At 38.6% G+C, this 19,855-nt stretch overlaps 1 protein-coding gene across 1 annotated transcript; it reads right to left on the bottom strand.

Moving 5' to 3' along the window:
- Positions 1-3,339: 3,339 nt before the first annotated feature.
- LOC122671040 (E3 ubiquitin-protein ligase SIS3-like) lies at positions 3,340-18,005 on the bottom strand. Its single transcript, XM_043868131.1, has 10 exons — positions 17,642-18,005; positions 17,466-17,504; positions 17,255-17,321; positions 17,068-17,141; positions 15,653-15,791; positions 15,470-15,562; positions 10,292-10,357; positions 7,556-7,675; positions 5,068-5,181; positions 3,340-3,747 (listed from the first exon to the last, which is right to left on the bottom strand). The coding sequence occupies exons 1-10, from the start codon at positions 17,668-17,670 to the stop codon at positions 3,349-3,351; spliced, it is 1,140 nt and encodes a 379-aa protein (XP_043724066.1). The 5' UTR covers positions 17,671-18,005; the 3' UTR covers positions 3,340-3,348.
- Positions 18,006-19,855: the final 1,850 nt, after the last annotated feature.

Genomic DNA, 19,855 nt, shown 5'->3' with positions numbered 1-19,855 from the left:
TCTAACCATGCTCCTTCAAGGCTCATTAAAATTCTGGACCTGATCCTTTGCACTAGCAATAGCCCTGAGAGTGATAGCTGCAGGATTGAAAGGAACCTACTTGAAGATTAAATCCCAATACGCATTCCAAATGTGCCAAATGATTCCACAGAAAAGAGAAACTTTGACCCAATTATCCCTATTGAACTTGAAAGGAGTGTTCAACGCCGTCATGATTCCCGATCTAATATCATGGTTAGAGAAAAAATTCAGCAGTCCTACTTGATGCCAAATGCTCTCAACTGGTTCACAATTATAAAACAAATGGGAGGAAGATTGAACGTGTTGTTAGCAGATGTTGCAATATGGGTTTTGATTTAATCCTCTTAGATTTAGGAGATCTGGCAAAGGAAGTTTTTGGTGGAGGGTTTTCCATATAAGATGTTAGATCTTCAGAGCAGTCGAAAGGTGCCAGATTTTGAGCCACATAGAATCAGATGGCTGAAGATCTCCAATGATAGCAAGATTGTAGGCCGATGCAACCGAAAATTTTCCTGTAGAAGTGCCCTGCCACATGTTTCGATCATTGCAATGGAAAATTGGAATGGGAATAGTGAGAATTCTGTAGGCCACGTTAGGGGGCCACCACTGAAAGACCCTCTCTCTAATCCAAGATTGGGAGTGTGGATCAATGAAAAATTCGACTGAGAGGGGGGCATGAGGAGGGAGAGGGTAAGGAGCAGAGGAAGGGGGGAAAGAAGGTATCCAATAATGGAGCCATGGGTTAATATCTCGACCATTTCCCACTTGATGGAAGATATCTTAACGAAGAAGATCTCGAGAGTAGCACACAGATTTCCAACCCCAAGAAGCTGTAGTGGGACAGTTGGCTCGAAGAAAGGTCGATGTAGGATAGTACTTTTCCTATGGCTATGTGCTATGGATTCAGGGACGCTAAACGCATGCATTTCTCTTGCAAGGTCGGATTCTGATCGTTTTAGAGATCCAATGATTGCGACAAGGTTAAGTTCTAGCATTGGAGTAGTTGTGCCCGTTTGAAGGATTTGTTGTTCGATTGGAGGAATCGCTCGCATGTTCTCATAAAGTTTCATGTTATCACACTGCCCAAGAACATTGGTCAAAGATTTGGCGCGTGGGCTCAAGAATCCGTTTGGCAAGATCACAACCACATCCATAGCGGGTTCCCATGGAGACAGTTAGACAGGTAGGGTAGGGTGAGGAACAATATTTAGGAAGCGAGAGGGGAGAGGAGCAAGGTTGCCTTCTTGCTGGGGTTGGAGAGAGAGAGAGATTTTTTTATTTTTTGGGTCGGTGTGCAAGAGTGTGGCCCCTTCGTGCAAAGCTTGCACATTGGCATCATAGGGGGTGGGATTTCCGATTTTTATGGGGGGCAGGGGAATCAACTCACCCCCTCTATGTCTGGAGTGGACGGTACAACCCCACAGTGAACTTTTCTCCTTATTTTTTATTGCAGGTTCTCTTCCCAATCCAAAAAATGGATTAGATTGGGGGTAATCAACTGGCCTTTGCAACCCAATTCTTATTACTAAAACCCTGGTTGTCATAGTCTAGTAGTTTTTCAAGTACATAAATGAAATAACAAGATTTCATCCTCAATAGAAAAAAATGCATGTTATATTAAGACGCAAAAAAATAAGATTACAAATTACTTGTCACCTCAGTAAGAGAATCCCAGTCATAAATCAATAATTATAAAATACAAACAAAAAGAAGTATTCTTAGGCTTCGTTTGGCTGTAAGAAGAATTAAAGGGAAGGGAAAGAAAAATTTTCAAACTTAAAAATGAAATTTTTGTAATCACTACCCATGTGATTGTGTAAACTACTTAAATATCTTATCATATTTTGTAATGATACATTTTACATGTAATTTTTATTTTACATTTAAAACCAAAGGGAATTGGATGCAAAATAAAGTGGAATTTAATAACCAAAATTGGAATGATTTGAAGTTCCTGATATTGTCACGTCACATAGAGTAATGATTATAAAAGTTTCTTTTTTAAGTATGAAAATTTCACTCCGCTTCCCTTTAATTTCCTTTGCAACCAAACAGAACCTTAGTTATGACCACTAACCATAATTGTTAATACATACAGTCATAGAGAATAGGCCCGAAGATCCCTTGATCCTTGATCATATGTCAAGTTTCGGCCAGATAGCGTGGGTCAAGAGGGATAATAAAACACTAAAATTACAAGACTGGTAAGAGGGTGCAAACCAATGCTTGCATTACCAAAAAAGATATAAACCAATACTTGGAGCATTGAAAAGATGCACATGAATACATAGTACCTCATTATTCTGTTAAATAATAGCATGATCAATTGATACTTTACATATTTAACAATTAGAATTACCACATCCACCTCTCACATAGTACAATTAGGTGTGACATTCAGACATACCTTATGAATGCCAATCCATAAAGCCTTTTTTCCAGTTCCTTCTCCTTCTACTTCTACTTCCAATCAAATGCCCCCATTGAGAAGTTCTTTATACTGTTTCACTTTCACAATGAAAGCTTTTGTTTTGTTCTTCAACCAAACAAATGCCAGAATCACCTCTTTTGATTCCCCATCACTCAGTAAAGTTTTCATTCGCAAAATTCATCTTATTTTTTTTTATCATTGGGGTCAACCAAATTGCCTCCTAGATGAACACCTCTTTTCACTACAAGGAAATATGGAGGGGCTAAAATTTGATGGAAACATAAACCCATGTCACATATAAAGCTTCAACTGAAACTAAATTTGCCATATGGCAAAATATTACAGTAAAAAAATTCAAAACTACCAAGAAAGTGCATGTTAACCACCCCCCCCCCCCAAAAAAAAATATCAATAAAGTGCATGGAATACCTAGAGGATGCATGGATATACACATGAAAGCATGCCATTACAAAAGTGGGTAAATAATTGAATTTGGATCTAAAATTATACACATGATCAATCCAGCCCATCCATAGATATCCAAGAACCAAAATTACCAGATCACCTTTCCAAGTGGCAAAACTAACCCGCGCCCCTCTGGAAAAATGTTTAGATGTACCTGACCACAGAAACTTTTTGCCTCTTTTTCCTGGCAGGAGTTTCATTAGTTGTATTTGGTTTATTATTCCCAGAAGTTGGACAGGAGGCAACTCGTTTTCATTTTTCTTCCTTATATAAGGTCAGCAAGAACAATGGGACAAGGAATGAGATGGATACCTTTAATTCTCTTTGAAGGGGGTGACATTGGGAATACTTCTCTCCAATCCAACCCCCCCCCCCCCCCCGCCTTTCCCCAAAAAATAAGAGCACCATAAAAATCCATGAGAGGGGGATGGTTAGTGTTGAATCTGGGTTGATTGATCAACAACTAAGCATTCCATCACCGGTGCGAGAGTCGTGCTTGTGGGACCTCGAGCTACAGTCGCCCCATTCTCAGCACCTTCCAAGGCATTTTCCACATCATTTCCTGGTAGAGCATTCTCTGATCGGATTGGTCGGAGCAGACCCTGCAACCTCAACAGATTACTCTGGCCAACAGGCTGAGCTCGCACATAGCGTGTGGTGGTCACAACACTGGCAGACGTCCTCCCGGAATCAGCACGGAGATTGGAGAGGGCACTGAGGTCAAGGTTAGGGAAGACAGAGCATCGACAGCGTGGACACTTGGCATTCAACCGAAGCCACTCATCAATGCACTCCACATGGAAATTGTGAGCACACGGGAGCCCACGAACCTGCACCACTTCTTGTAAGAGACTTGGAACTCAAAAGTTACCATAATTCTTACAAAGGCAAAAAGAAATTATAACAACCCATTACTATCATCAACCCATTCTACACGGCACCCTTGCTTATCATCACCACAGCTGGAAGTACATACCACTCAATAAAAGTCAATCCAGTAGGTCAGATGAGTAGATAAAAAAGATGGCTGAAGTATTCAAAGAGCCCCAATTGCGGGTTGCAAGAGGGAAATCATCAATTAGACCAAACCAGAAACAAGTATTTGAACCACCAGTAAGTACAGTCAAAGAATGTATGGAATGAGTCCTTGGAAGCTTCCATATTCAAGAATTTAAAGACCGGGATCAGGGTCAGAGTGGCCACTGGCAATACCGACCCAATTCCAATCCAGATTGGCCATCTGGATTGTGCAATCTGACCCAAAGAAACTTGTATCGCATGTACAGAAGTCCCTAAAAAATGTAAGAAATTTTACTTAAAAATCCTATAGAAATCAACAAAAGAAAAAGTGGATCTATCATGGCTGTTTCGGCTATTCTAATAATAAATATTAAAATTCAATTGAGATATAGTAGGGGATCCTTTTAAAATTTATTTTCTTGGACTACGCAAGTATTTGTCGATATTTTCGATTGAATCCTCCTGTTCCTGAATGTTCCAAAGGAATAAATTGGTATTCCCTACCTCCACAAAGAAAGGTTTATTCCAAGTCCCAACATAAGAACCACCTATTTTTCAATATATTTCTTTGACTTTGATTCTGGATTTCAAGCATAAAATTTAGCTCTATGGTTTAGCTGAAACTGTTCCATGCCCATGAAAGCAAAAAGTCAAAAAGCAAACAGAAAAAATTCCAGATCTAAGCAAGATTGCTACCTTGTTTTTAGGCTTTTCAATAGCAGAAAACTCAAAAATATAGGAAGTCAGATCTCTTTAAATCTCACATCTATGCATTCAAATTAGAGATCGACAAAGAAGGCAATGTTTGTTAACTTCAGAGAGGAAGATATCACAAGATTCAGTTCAACAGAATGATAGATCTCCGGTTTTAGTTGCAGACTTCCAGCCATCGGTTTTGTTGCAAGCCTATATAAGGGCCTCTGGATCGGCCGATCCAACCAAATCTCCATATATTAGCCCCATAATTCAGATCCTCAAACAGCAATCCCAATCCGGATCGGCCGATCCAACCAATCACATTGCTCTCTTTATTAAATATAAAAGAAAGGAGCTGATGAAACTACCAAAAATTAACTTTATAAAGAGGGTTACCAGAATGATAAATTAACTGTTAATTAAGAAACACCTACCTCATTACCTACACAGAACTCTTCAAGGCAAATAGGACATTCGCTGCAATCAGTTGGAACAGTCTTTAGCCTAAACTTGGGAAGTTCCTGAATAAGTGCCTCCACTGCTTCTCTCTGTGTGCAACCAACCAACACAAAAAAAAAAAAAAAAAAAAAAAAAAAAACACATAGTTATCAGAATCATGAAGAAAGTAAAACTAGTAATGCAACATGAACCAAGGGCTAACATATTTTTTTCAACCATATTGGCTGATACATACAGCTATTTCCCTAGTCAATATGAATCAAACAAAAATTTATTCAAGGGTGATATAAGTATCAACCATTCTGTGATGTTTACAGATTGATATTTTAGGGTAAAGATTTCATTTTAGTTCTTTAGAAGAACAAAATTTTATTAAACTGAAAAAATAAAACTATAAATCTAGCATTAACAAGATGACTTCCCAAGGCCAGAACAGAAAGAAAACAACCACCAATGCATAATAGGGCAAGGCCCTATGTACAGGAACAGTCTGACCACCCAGATTTTACTAACTCATCAACCAGGGATATAATTCGAACTGTTCCTTTTTTATTCATGTCAGCATTTTGTATGGCAGTTATTATGTCAGCAATAGTGTCTCTACCCATGACAAACTATAATTATTGGTGCCCCGAGTTTTGATATAATCAACATGATCTGTTCCATTAGCAGATCACAACCTCTGCTTGAAAGTGATATTTCTAGAAGCACAAAAGGATCTTAATAAGATTAAGAGAATACCAAAGACCTCCATCTCTCAACTCCAACCACTTGATGACAAAGGAAACTTCACTTTCAGTAATAAAATGTATCCCATCCCATATAGAAAGAAATCTTCAGACCACAATAAAGAACATCAACTCTGCAGATAAAGAATCAGAATGCCAATTGGACCTGAAAGTACAAACACATTAGACCCTTTGTGATCCATGAAAACTACCCCAATACCTGCAGGACCAAGAATTCCTGGAGAGCCCCCATCAAAATTGAGCTTAATCATCTCAACAGGGACCCAAAAAATTGCCGAAATCAACAGAATACAATCTAGAATTGATAGCATAGCTCTGCTCCCTCACAAAGGAGCCCAAAGAGGGCCCAGAAAACATGAGCCATTGCAGCCCATCCCAATGAACAGGTTACTGTTATAACTTTTTCCAATTTCCGTCTTCATCAAATCATTTTTTCCCCGTTTTTTACAGGTAATCAAGTCATAAAAAAAAAAAACATGGACCTTTAATCAGAGAACAGACTGGCAGAAGTCGTCAATGCAGATTGAGGCTCTCTGGCCTGAAATCGAGAACTAAGGAATTTTCCTTTTCTTAATCAAATTAGTCTAGTAGTAATTTACATGTTCCACAGATTGCCAGATTTCAAGTCATTACCTACGACCTTTTTTTTATGGAAATTATTTATGAAAAAGAAATTGACAAAGATCTTCCCTGTGGGTTGGAATCCATTCCTGAGGACAGGAGATTATGATGCAGGAACATCAAATTATCAAGGTGGAATAGAACATTCCTGTCCATGAGGGAAAGAAGAATGATAACTGCATTCCATTTATTTTATGTCGACCCTTGGCCCTTTCTTTGGTGTCTATGGAAATGGAGAGACTCATGAATACTTAGAAGAGTCGAAGAGAAGGAAAGAGAAACAAAGATCTAGGGAAGTTTCACCTTGTGAGATCAAAATGGGTTTACAAACCCATGAAATAGCGGCTTAAAGACGGTCCAATGAACAAAACACGCTTGATGAAGTGGCTTTCTTGGTTTAGCATTGACTCTCTAGAAGACAAGAACTACCAAGGGAGTTAATCATGCACAGACAAAAAAAAAGATTGAGACCCTAAGGTCTAAGGACTTCACATGGGATACATATATCTAAGAACAATATGCTATTATTCTTTGAATGTTTTCAAGGAATGGCTCAAGAATTGGGAAGATTAATGTCTAATGGCTTGAAGTAAGCAACTCAGAAAGTGTTGCATCCAGTGACATATCAACTTGTTACTAAGAACTGGTAAAAAACAAATATAGTGTGGTGAATACTGAAATAGCGGTCTGTACAGAGATTGAGAAGAGACCATTGCAAGAGGGAAATTGAGGGATGGACATACTTCTCTATTAGTTTGTGGACAATAACTAAGCAAGAGGAAAGAAAGGTATTGTTTCAAAGTTGATCTAGATTTTTTGCATAGGCGGCCTCCTAAAATTGTAGTAGTTTGAATAGTATTTGCCATCATTACTCAGTTATTGTAGGCACATTACACCCCAGGATGTTGTTTCATCCAGCATTGACTTTGCTTCTCCAAGTGTCAGTCAAAGCCCAGATAGTAGAGCTCCATTCAAATCAAAATCTAAGCACAATTCAGAGACGAATTTAGAGCCGAACAAACTTCTTGTATTTATTAATAGATGGCCCAAATAACACAACTCTGATTTAGTGCTAGCACCAAACAACAATTACCTGGGTTGTAGTCAAGTAAAGTCCTGGATGGTATGCAGCTGTATCTTGGCCCATCCCTCTCATTTCCTGACCAGCAGCTTCAAAAGCCCAATCTGGTACCCGAATCATGTCAACTAAAACCTGAAACAGAGAAGTGCCCTTTCAACATAACATGATTTGATTTAGGGAACATAAATAAGAAGCTAAAGGACAGGAAAAGTTTCTAAGTTAAATCAAGAATACAGTTGCTCATTAATAAAACAACAAAAGAGAAGCAAAGGAAATTCCACTACAGCACTCAATCTGGCCTTGTCTTCTGCTAAGAGCCATAATTCGTCAAGGATTTTCTCACCATCTCAACCCACATCCATTTTGGCCTTCACCTCATTTTCACTGCCTAGTGCATGTAGGCCTGGACTAAGGGAAGAAATAAAGGGGGAAGGAAGTAATTGACTGACAGGATATGTGCTGCGGTCTCTTCACCGCTATAGAAATTAAAACTGAAACTTGATTTCAGAAGAGAAATAATAGTGTGGTTTGAACTGGCAAGATGGATAGAAGATACGTACTAATTACAGTGAAAAGGCAGAACAAAAGACTATGTGGGTGACCCCAAATAATTGGGATAAGTAAAGTTGCATTCATTTTCCATATAAACTTCTGTAGTTTGCTCTTTCTGGCTCCCACAGAATGGCCAAGCATATTTGAGATGCCTTTATTTTTCTATTTTAAAACATTGGCTTCACCAATTCCTTCTTCCTGGATATATAGAATTCTTTCTCAGTTTCTACCAAAAGAAATGAGAATCCTATCCTAAAAGTCTCAGAGGACGGAATTTGTTATTTTACTTCCGCCAATCTCATTAAGAAGATAAAAAGTACTGGAGAAAAGGAGGAATCCTACCCGTGGAGTTGTGAAAGAAGGAAGAAATGTAGGGAGAAAGAAGTTGAGTACTGAATTGTGTGGATATGGTGCTTAGTGCTTACAAGAAAAGAGGAACCCTGAACTTGGATGTAGCCTGTGTACAAGTTACGGATCTCATGATACCATGGGTGCTTGACAATTTTACTGTGAGATTCAAGGATGAACTTTTCAATGATTGGCTTCATAAGCTTTTTCTGTCCTCATTTATCCATTCCAATCAAAGCATGGATATACTTCAAAGTAGCTGCAAGATACATACCTAAGTCTGCAGTTATGGTCCTGGATTAAGAGTCTCATGAGCATTAACACTGTTCCTGTCAGCCTTTAGGCCCTTACCAGTGTCTGCTAAGTCTACTTTATTTTAGTAGAAAATAGAGACCAAACATCTGTCCTTCACGTAGGAAATAGGATAACACGGAGCAAACACGGCTTTGTCACACCAAGCTTATATGGTAAGAAGAAACAACCCTCTTTTCTTTTTAATGTTCCAAGAAAGAAACCTCTGATATAAGTAATTATAAAAGGGAAAAGGTTACCTCGACCACACAGTGATGGGATTTGGGGGAGGGGGGTAGGTCCAGGTTACACAACGCTCTAAACAAGATCCCAAGTAAACCAAATCAGAAAAGTCGGAAGAAAAAAAAGACAAAAAAAATCAACCTCTTGGATGAAGGTCGAATTTTAACCAATATTCACAACCAATTAGCTCCAAACCCAGGAATAGTACATTTTTAGTTGCAGAAAATCAGAGGCTCTGATCAGCCTCAAGATCTGGTCGAAGGTCAGTCTTGGAGGGTTCTTCAAACTCCCAAAATATGAAGCCAGAACCCAAACGTTAGACTTGCAACAAAAATTAATTCTTCAGATCTGGACCAAAAAACAGAGTATATTCAGGAGATTTCTTATATAACCAGATCAGGTGATTAGATCCCCTTCAAAATCTTGTCGAAGGACCCTTTTATGTGATCCTTTAACACCCTAAAATATTGAAGGAATCTGACGGGCAGATTCCCAACTACAGCAGATCTCAATTTGGGAAAAAAGAAACCCAAACAGGGCTGTCGCTGGATAGTTGTTGGTAGTTCTGTGCTGTGAAATTTACAAACACCAATGATATCATATAAAGAGTATTAACAGTAGAGGATTAACCCACCAAAATCAGATTAAATCCTCTGTATAGCAGTACTCAATTTATAGAGGGATAAACAGCAACTTACTTGTAAAACAGATGAAGAACAATGGAGATATGGTCATGTGTCAAATTTCAGACTCAAACTCAAACTCAATCATACACCCTCCCGATACTCTTGTATTCAATGCATTATTTTTCCTTGGTCAACACTTTTGGGATTAAACCTGACATTTAAGCAGGGGATCTTGGGGCCTACTTGTCCATAAAATTTCAGCACCATCTGACAATCCACATGGCAGATATTTGTGCTGGTCCAACATTTTACTGTCAACTAAGCAGCCTGGGAAAACCATTCCATAAAATGGAAATTTCTGTAAATAACGAAAAACTGCAGTATTTTATTGTCAAAAACCTACGATTCATTCACTTATAGGTCCCTTTTCTTTTCTTTTCTAAACTACAGATTGCAATAGCAAAGATTTTTTAATAGTTAAAATGTTTGACACAAAAAGAATGTAGAATAGAGTCAAATAAAAGCCTTCAATCTTTTAAGGTTTTGGACACCAATGAAGTTATTATGGTCGAGTAAAAAGCATTCACTCATGTTACAGACAGATAAACTTTCAGCTACGATGGAACAAGAAAAGGGAAGTTTCATGAAAGCACTAAATAAATCCAACCCAAGGAATTTTACAACTTACACCATATTCCGAAATTGGAATCCCTTGTTGAGCACGTAGCAGGTGTGCTTGCCTTCTCGCCAACCACTAACCCAAAAAAATATCAATTAGTTTAGGATTAAGTGGACCGTTTTAGAACACTAGCACATTTTCCAAATCAGATCATTTAGAAAAATAAAGTTCATGGGAATCAAAAAATGAGAAAGAAAGAGTATCAACAAATTACAGCCAGCTTACTAATTGTTATTCAATCATGGGGAAAAACATCAATTCCTTAGGAAACGAAGGTGATCAAGTTCTGATTGAGCTACAAGAACCACCATAAGAACTTCAAGATATAGCCAACAAATTACAGCATTATGCCATGAAATAAATGGCAGAAACCCTGACAACCATTGCCATAATCAAGACACAAAATTTACCACATGAACTGACACATTATGAAGAGTTAAAATCACCAAACCTATGGTATAAAATCACAAACTACTTGAAAAATCAAAAGAAAAAATAAACCCCTGGGGAAAAAGTTAGGATCACTCAGGTGGGTGATCTTTCGAATCGATATCTGACAGCAAATGCCCCTACTTACACATGATGCTGGCAATTCCAACAGTTGAATAGACAAGTCAAGGCCTGGATTAGCCATGTCAAATTTCAGCCCCAAATCCAATCATTTACCCTCCCACGTAGTGGCATGCAACCCCCAAGTATGTCCATGCACCACCTCATAGTCCCATCCACCCTCTTCGTAGTCCTGGATTTTTTTATGGTTTCTTTTCACACCCAACCTATTCGGATTGAGCAGAAAATTGACATGTGAACAGGGGACCTTGGGTCAAAATGTCTACAAAATTTGGGCCCCATCGGAGCTGGCTATGTGGCAGATATTTGATGTTAGATGCAATTTCATATTATCAACTAAGTGGGTGTCCCATTACTAGACCCTTCCCTGTGAGCGAAATTATAAGCAAAACTTGTCAAAATTGGCGAAATATTTCTGTTTCCCCGGGTCCAAAATCATCCAACCAATCTAATTTCAAACATTAACAATTCATCCCAAAGAGAGGCAATGGGTTCTTGAGAGATAACGAAGAAGAAATGATAACCATCGCACAGAGATGATGGCAACTCTACCAAGCCTAACCATGGAAGCTGAAAGATATTGGTTATAGCAGGTGCAGCCATCAAGTAGCTTGCCCATCCTACCTAAATTTCCTTCTCTCACATCGTACCAATTTGAGACACCTTCCTTACTGAGAAGGAATTGACTACCTCCAAGGTTCCCTTGATCAGAACTATTGAATCATAATGATGGGAAGTGAACTCCACTATCCATAACATAATACAGTATGGACACAGCAATTCGTAAAGCTGTAGTAAGGAACTCAAAAATTCTTCATATCAATAGTCTAACAGATGAACCACTGATTGAGTAGAGGGATGGAGCTAGGAAGAAACATTTAATGCTTGGACCTTTGCTGGGTGGTTATGATGGACCAAGTACAGGGACCATATTAGATAATTGGTATCTTTTAGGATTTACTTCATATGGGAGGTTTATTTGTGCAGTGCTCACAATTGATTAATTAAGAAGTGAGGCCTCTTTTGTCCTCAATGAGAAATCTTTACCTATGCACTATACTAAATGTGAGTATAATCATTGATTAGCCCTAGCAAACCTACAGCAAAGAAGTGCTGAATCAGCACTGTTGCTCTTAACCTAGTAATGGACTTGAGCTGTTGGGCATTGGCATCTTATTGGACCACAATTGGACAACATATTTGCAGCATCTTGATGCAGTGCTAGGCTGATAATCTAGTAGCTGGACATATCCTGTCAATCAATCAGTCAGTACGTTTTCAGCCATATTTAAGCCTATTTAATGATGTTATCAAAGCCCATCGGACCAGCCCATCGACAGCCTGTTAAAGAAAGGATTTTTTCAGATCTTCGTGGGCCCCAAGTCTGGTCATAGTGTGGAGATTTTTTGTGGGGGATTTGGTTACTTGTGGAAGAGGACTTCTGGGAGAGTTGTAGAGTTCCATGGACAGCTGGCATGTGAGGAAGAATGGAAGCTTATTTAATTACTTACAACTTTACTTTCTATTTTCATGTAATAGCAAGTTAGTTAGCAATAGTTTCTAATTTCAGATTTACAAAGTAGGATTATCTTTATTTGATTGTATTTAGAAACTTTTAAGTCTCTCACGCATGGGAGGTTTTGTCTGTACTACAACAACAACTCAGCCTTATCCGAACTAAATGGGGTCGGCTACATGGATCCTTTCAAAAACAAAGTAAGAGAAATGAAGAGGAATGTAGATTAAAATGAAGATATGGGATAAGAAAAGTAAGTAATGGAAAATGAAAAATGAAAGTAAGAGGAAAGACGACAGCCCAAGAAATCAGGAAAATCTTAGCTACATGGTGTCGATAACGTGGTTCCTTGCCCTCTAGAAGGCTCTATCCGAGGTCATAATTGGCACAAGACCCAGACTAAGCATGTCATTCTTCACAACCTCACCTATGGTCATCATAGGCCTGCCCCTAGCTCTTTTAGCTCCTTCAATCGGCATCAGATCACTTCCCCTTACTGGGGCGTCCCCAGGCCTCCATTGCACATGGCAACTCCCACATCAACTCTAATACGTTCGTTTCTCACTTTATCCTTCCTAATTTTGCCGCACATCCATCTTATCATCTTCATCTCTGCAAGTACCATAGTACTAAAACTCGCGAAATACGGTCGAGATATCGAATATTTCGAGTATCTCGACCTGTCCGAAACGAAACGCAAGTCCGATATGAAAAAATACAATATTTCGAATATTTCGGAAATTTCGGTCATCTCATTTCGGAAATCTCGGTAATTTCGGTCATCTCGTTTCAAAATTTTTGGAAATCTCGGTCATTTTTGGCATTTTACACCCACAGAATAATACCATATTTCAACAATATCGAAATTTCGGTATCTCGAAAATTTCGGTCAGACCGAAACACCGAAACGAAACGAGATTTAGTACTATGTCTGCAACACATAGCTTCGCAATATGGCACTTCTTAACTGCCCAACATTCCACCCCATACATCATAGCAGATCGGACAACAGTCCTGTAGAACTTTCCTTTAAGCTTTAAAGGAATGTGGCAGTCACACAGTACTCCAGTCGCACCTCTCCACTTCATCCATCCTTCTTTAATTCTTTGTGAAACATCATCATCTATGACACCTTTTGCCTGTACAGATTTACTTTATTATAAATACAAAGATGAGGGATTATCCCCACACGATTTGAAGAAAATAAATTAAGCTTATAGCTTGGCTGAGAGAATCAGTTTGTTGAGAGATTCAGTTGCTCTGTGAGAAAGCTATGGTGAAAGACCATGGGTGAGAGGCCCCTCCTTCTATCCTTCTTCTTCCCTCTTCTTCTCTCAATCGATACCTATTCTCCCTGATATTCTGAGTTTTGATTTATGGACCAATTGATCCATCCTAGAAGGTTGCTGATCATCACTATTGGTTCTTTTGAGTGTTGCACACCTGCTACTGGCCCCCGATTGCTGATTAGAGAACCATTCAAGTATCAGCGAGGCTGCGATACAACTCTTTGGAGGGTTATTGAAGGCCATCGATTTCCCAAATCTCTCATCAGATTCAGGGTATCTTTTGGACCCTACTGGCAGCCCCACTCGACCAGGGATTTGGACTGTTCTGAGGCCTGGTTTGTGAGATCTTGAAAATCTCCAATCCTAATTCAAGAATCAGTCTAACTTCAGATTCAGCCATCGGTTTGGCTGATCTTTTGAGGTCTGAACACCACCATTAATCTCTCCACTCGATGGTAATATCACCCCAATCTCTTGAGTGTTGCTGTGTTTCTTGATATCAATTTATTTTCTGAATTGTGAGCCCTATCCTTGCTCTGTGATAGGAGTTATAGGCTGCTGCAGAGTGCCGAGTTTGCCTTTTGGCTGGGATTATTGCTTATGCATGTTGGGTGTTGTGGGAAGTTCTAAGGGCTGTTATAGCCTAAAGTTGTCTACTGTTGGTGCATATTAACAAACTGTTATTAAGAACCGAAAACAGTACCTTGTTAGAGTTGTATTGAGATCCTTTCTGGAGTTAGGGTTGTTGAGACCTAGCCTTACATTACATCTATCATTGGGTTCCCTCTGGCCATCACTGAAAAGATCATAAATAGTATGGATACTGTCTAATACAGCTGCAGGGGGTTCCTGCCGTAATAAAAGAAGAAGTTGAGAATTGAAGTTATTTACTTATTCATTTAAAGCTTTGGTCACTAAGCAGGTTCAGAAAACTCTATGTTTTAAGAGTTACTGTAATTTATAATTAGAGTAGAATTTATTTCCTAAATTAACAATTAATATTCAGAATTTCGAATAAGCTGTAACCCCATGATTTAGGCACATTTTTATTATTGAAAATTTGATCAATGATAATTTGAATTTTGAGAGCAAGAAGCCAGTGTTGTAAAACCCTTAGAAGGACCTAGGTAATCTTCCTTTTTCTTTCCCCCCTTTTTGATGAGCAAGGAAGGACCTATGTAATCTTCTTCTACTTTCTAAAGTAATCTACCATTTATTCTTTGTCCTCTTCTTTCCCACTTTTGCATAATCTAATTTTTTTTTTTTCACTACTACCTTATATGTTACTGTTCACAGTATTATTCACAATCCTGTAAATATCAGAATTATTTTTCTCTCATATTTTCCATTTTCTCAAACCCTAGCATCAATCTTTCTCGACCTAAATCTTCTTCAAAACCCTGGTTTACCTTCCATTACTGCTGATATCTTAATCTATCTAACAAAAATCTCATTGCTCCATACCAGAAGACTTTTCCCACCACCTCTTCCCATAGCACAGCCCTAGATATCTTAAACCATAAGCTCTACTACAGTGGTGCTCATACCAATATACCATGGGTCTTGTAACCATGTAATCATATTCTTACTATTTTCTCTGGAGCTATAATGCAAATTATCCAGTTTAATATTCCTCAAATCTACTGCCTGCTAACCATATAAGAAGACACTAATTTCCTCCTCTAGCAATGGAATGTCAAAACCAAAGGATATTAAGAGCATCTAAAGAAAATGTTTATGAAGTCCAATCAACCAGAGTATTCACACATCAATAAAGATCAGAAATCACTGGACTTATTGAAAGCAACTCACCTTTCCTGTAGAGATGCAGGCAATGCAAATGAGACCACAATAGCTGAAAAGCAACCAAATAAGGAAACCCCATTTCTGACCTTCCTCAGGCAACTGCAAGCAAAAAATAGTGAAGCATACATAAATGAAGCTTTGTTTGCAAACCATGTTGTCTACCCATAGAAAAAGTATTCAGAAACTCACACAGCTTCTTGCACTAGTAAACCAAAGGGTCCCAATTACAGTCCAAGCCCAAAGGAATGGATAAAGTAGCAGTGAAAGAACTGAAAGAACGACAATTCTTCCACAGAAGCGAGCATATCTTTGCTGCCACCCAAGATCCCTGGAAGCATGTAAAATCGAACCCACAAGAGGGAGGAGAATCATATTATTCGCAATCCATGCATGAAAGATGAAACACAAAGACAGGTAATAATTTTCTCCAAAGAAATCAATTGTAAAATAACTGTTTTTATAAATAAGAAAGAGGTTAATTAAAAGGAAATTAAAAATGAACAAAACACCCATGCATCAAGTCTAGAAAGAGTTTAAAACCAAAATCTTTAACTCTATCAATTGATGATCAAAAAGATTTAGATTAATAGGAACCAGAGATTGTTAGGGAACAGCAGAGAGGATAAAAAAGGCTCAGTTTTTGTGTTGATAATTCAGACAGACTGGGGCCATTGGGCAATTGCATCGGAGTTTGATGGAGTTAGCATCCATGAAGTCATACAAAGCTGGTGGAATTTTTGGTATTGATTTCTCATATTGATACAAATTTTTGAACCAATACTTTTGCAAATCTCGATGTATATTTGTAAAGAGTTCTTTGCATATTACTAATAAAAAGCTTCTTTGCAGCTGAGAGAGAGAGGAATGAATTGAAATTTTCAAGTGGAAAAAATTAAAGCTTGAGTAATAATAGAGGTAAAAACTATCTAAAAGATTTACATTCTGTTACTTTGATATCCTAACTGGATGTGAAAAGAATTTTGTAATTCAGCACTGGGTAAACAGCATGAAGCTATACAGCCAAGAAGCATGAAATGTAAAACACCACTGATGTCCTAAGCTAACAGAAGTACAGAACTATGAAACACAAGCTCATCATTGTGAATGGCTGCATGGAAAGAAAGATTACTGGACTTCAGTACCAAATGGACTGTTGAAACAGTGCTGCCAAAGACCGCAAGGCAATAGAATAGCTGGTAGTGCAAGATCACAGTACTACAAAGTAAGAGCTAAGCAACCGAAAAAGCCCAAATTCAAACCAAAATAAATATTTAGCAATAAAATCTAATTTTCAGAAAGCTGTTAAATATAAGTTATGGGTAACTGTTCCATCAAACATATCATGCACACATAAATGCTTCTTTGCACCACTGAAATGATGACACTTTGAAGACATAAATAAGGAATGAAGCAGTTTCAAACACATTGGACGCTATGTAAAGAAGAAGAAGAAAAAGAATCTCAATCTTATTATTTACATAAATTTCATTCTGGTACGAATGGCAGCTTGTCAAGTACGACTATGATGGATATGGATAACAACCCCATCAGCAGCATCGAATTTAAAAATTCAATCACCGACAGCAAAAGGTATGAGTGCTTACAAGCCCATCCCTGCAGCTAGGCCATTATCGAGAAACATCAACAGACGGAAAACAAAGACAGTTGTATAGTCAACCTGCAACAACAAAAACCAGTAGAAGAAAGTACAAATGTGACTGATCAAAACCAAATCTTCTGAAAAGCCCAGTAAGAAAATTATGTTGTACTCTTCAAGAGCCAGCAGCTCACCACAGTCCATATATGCAAAGGGTATGTACATAGATGGTAACGCTTCCAATTGATGGAAACAATGATTCTGTTAAAGATGTCGTCAAAGAATAAAACGCAAGCTTACAGTGCGACAGATCAAGTTCAAATTGCAACATAGCAAAAGTATGAAAGCTTCTCATATCTTCAAAAGTGCCAAACTAAAACGACTGCTAAAACAAAAGAAGGATACACACTAGTCGCGAGCATGGACAAGAAGAAGCCATCATACCTGCAAAAGAAACTCCAAAATAGATAACAATAAAGCCCTAGTACGACAAATGAAGAAAAAGGACGAGGAAGAGGAAAATGTACATAAATATCTTCCACAAAACAGTTCTCAAATTTCCAAGAAAAATTTGAACTCACCACTTGAAATCAACACCTCTGATGGCCATTGAACAAACTACGTCTGAAACCAGAAGCGTTAACAAGATTCAATTATCTCCTCAATTCTTGAATCCATGCGGCGGAAGAAAAGAGAGAATGTCTACCGATCGGCTCCCTCTAAATTGATGCGCGAGATGCAACGAGACCAGTAGAAAGTAGACGAAATTCCCATCGAAAGAAGAACAGTAAGCAACAGATTAGATTAAAACGAGGAATTGAAGATAAAAATAAGAGAAAAATTCGGAGACAACGAAGTTGGCAGTTGGACTAGCAGAGTGACAGATCGAAAGCGAAGATGAAATGAAAGCAAAGCACTAGAGCAATACACTTTCCTCGTGTGGGTCGAAAAGTAGCGGCCTCAAACTCTCCTTCACTCAGACGGTCAGACTCAGACCCCGTTTCTCCGTTACTTAACGGCGTTATGGTGTGACGGATGAAAAGCACTACGCTTCCTTTATGGGTGGGGCCCACTAAAGCCTAAGGGGGTTAAAATGTTAAATACGAAATTAAGTTGATGCCACGTGATATTAATTGCTGACGTGTAAGATTTAAGTTAGTTAAGTGGGACTCATTTAAGATTGATGACGGTAAGAGCACCGCACCAATCAAGCTAAACATAAAAGCATCTTTCTTAGCTAACCGTATTGTCCCCTCGGAACTCGGAAGCATTTCCGGGAACTTCCTTTGATTCTGACTTGCTGAGTCACAAGGCTCACAACGGATCACCTTATCAAAAGGGCAAAAAAAAATAGTCACAACGGAACGGAACGGAACGGATCGGATCAGATTTAAGGCTGATTCAAGAAGAGAGGATCCTTGGATAGTTGGATTCTTGTGACCTTAATAATTCAAGCGATAATCTTATTGTAAAGAAAGTGGTAAATTAAGAATGGGAGACCGTTCTGATTGACGACGAGAGGATCCTTAGACAGTTGGATTCGTGTGACCTTAATTATTAAATCCATAATCTTATTGTAAAGAAAGTGGTAAATTAAGAATGGGAGACAGTTCTCTGCGGGGGAGCGTGGCCCTTGTGTGTATAGGGTCCAATGAAAGGGTTGTAGGGGCATCTTGGGGGTGGGATTTTCGCCTTTTATAGGGGGCGGAGCGATCATTTTGCCCCCCACTGTGTCTAGGCGTGGGAACTTTTCTCCATTAAGAAATTATAATTTTACATTTTGCCTTTATAATTTAACATAATTCTTTCAAGGTAGAAAGTTCTCTATGGGGACTATGCACCTGTGACCAGACATAGAGAACCATGAAAAGACTGCCTCGACCCCATAAAAAGTGGTAATGACTGCCCTATTAATGTCGTCATGTACGCTCCCATTGGCCCTAGTTCGTATGTAAGGGCCACACTCCCCCATATAGAACTCTTGCTTTTTTCAAGAGGGTAAATCTTGTTATTTCAATAAATATTATTGTTATCAAAACTAGAATTTGGTGAATGCTTAAATGATCGATTGTGATCAACCAAGTCCTTTTATTTATAACTCTTAATAACATAATTACATGACAAAAATAACCCTATCATAGTCAACATAGCTATGCAGTATACAAAATAACTTAAATCAGCAAATAAAACACTTAAAAGACCAAAATACCCCCCATGGTATTCTGGTTTACATTATTCAACATTCCCCCTCAAGTTTAAGCAAAGATGTCGATCATGCCCAACTTGACTAGATTATGATGAAATAACTTTCCAGGCAGTCCCTTGGTGAAGACATCAGCAAATTGATCAGTAGAAGTCACAAAGGGAATACAAATCTGCCCATCTTCTAATTTCTCCTTGATGAAATACCTATCCACTTCAACATGCTTGGTACGGTCATGTTGTACCGGGTTGTGTGATATGCTGATTGCAGCCTTGTTATCACAGTACAACATCATAGGAAGGCGAATAGGAATACCCAGATCTTGGAGCAGACCTTTAAGCCAAAGTAACTCACAAATTCCTTATGCCATAGCTCGAAATTCAGCTTTGGCACTAGAACGAGCAACTACATTTTGCTTCTTGCTATGCCAGGTGACAAGATTTCCACCTACAAAGGAGCAATACCCAGAAATAGACTTGCGATCTGTAGAACCAGCCCAATCAGCACTCGTGTATGCTTCTATCCGTAGGTGACCTTGTGAAAACAACAAAATGCCTTTTCCAGGAGCTGACTTCAAATAGTATAGAATGCG

Source organism: Telopea speciosissima, chromosome 8 (genome assembly GCF_018873765.1).
Source record: "Telopea speciosissima isolate NSW1024214 ecotype Mountain lineage chromosome 8, Tspe_v1, whole genome shotgun sequence".
Lineage (NCBI taxonomy): Eukaryota > Viridiplantae > Streptophyta > Magnoliopsida > Proteales > Proteaceae > Telopea > Telopea speciosissima.
The sequence above is the reverse complement of the archived record's forward strand: the minus strand, read 5'-3'. Positions and strand labels throughout refer to the sequence as shown.

What these genes read in the sequence shown, in the direction of transcription:
- LOC122671040 (XM_043868131.1), bottom strand. Translation starts at nt 17,670, where the DNA reads ATGGCCATCAGAGGTGTTGATTTCAAGTG. An exon ending in CTTTGCATATATGGACTGTG is followed by an intron (nt 17,142 to 17,254) that starts GTGAGCTGCTGG and finishes TTGTTGTTGCAG; the next exon opens with GTTGACTATACAACTGTCTT. An exon ending in TTACTAGTGCAAGAAGCTGT is followed by an intron (nt 15,563 to 15,652) that starts GTGAGTTTCTGA and finishes TTTTGCTTGCAG; the next exon opens with TTGCCTGAGGAAGGTCAGAA.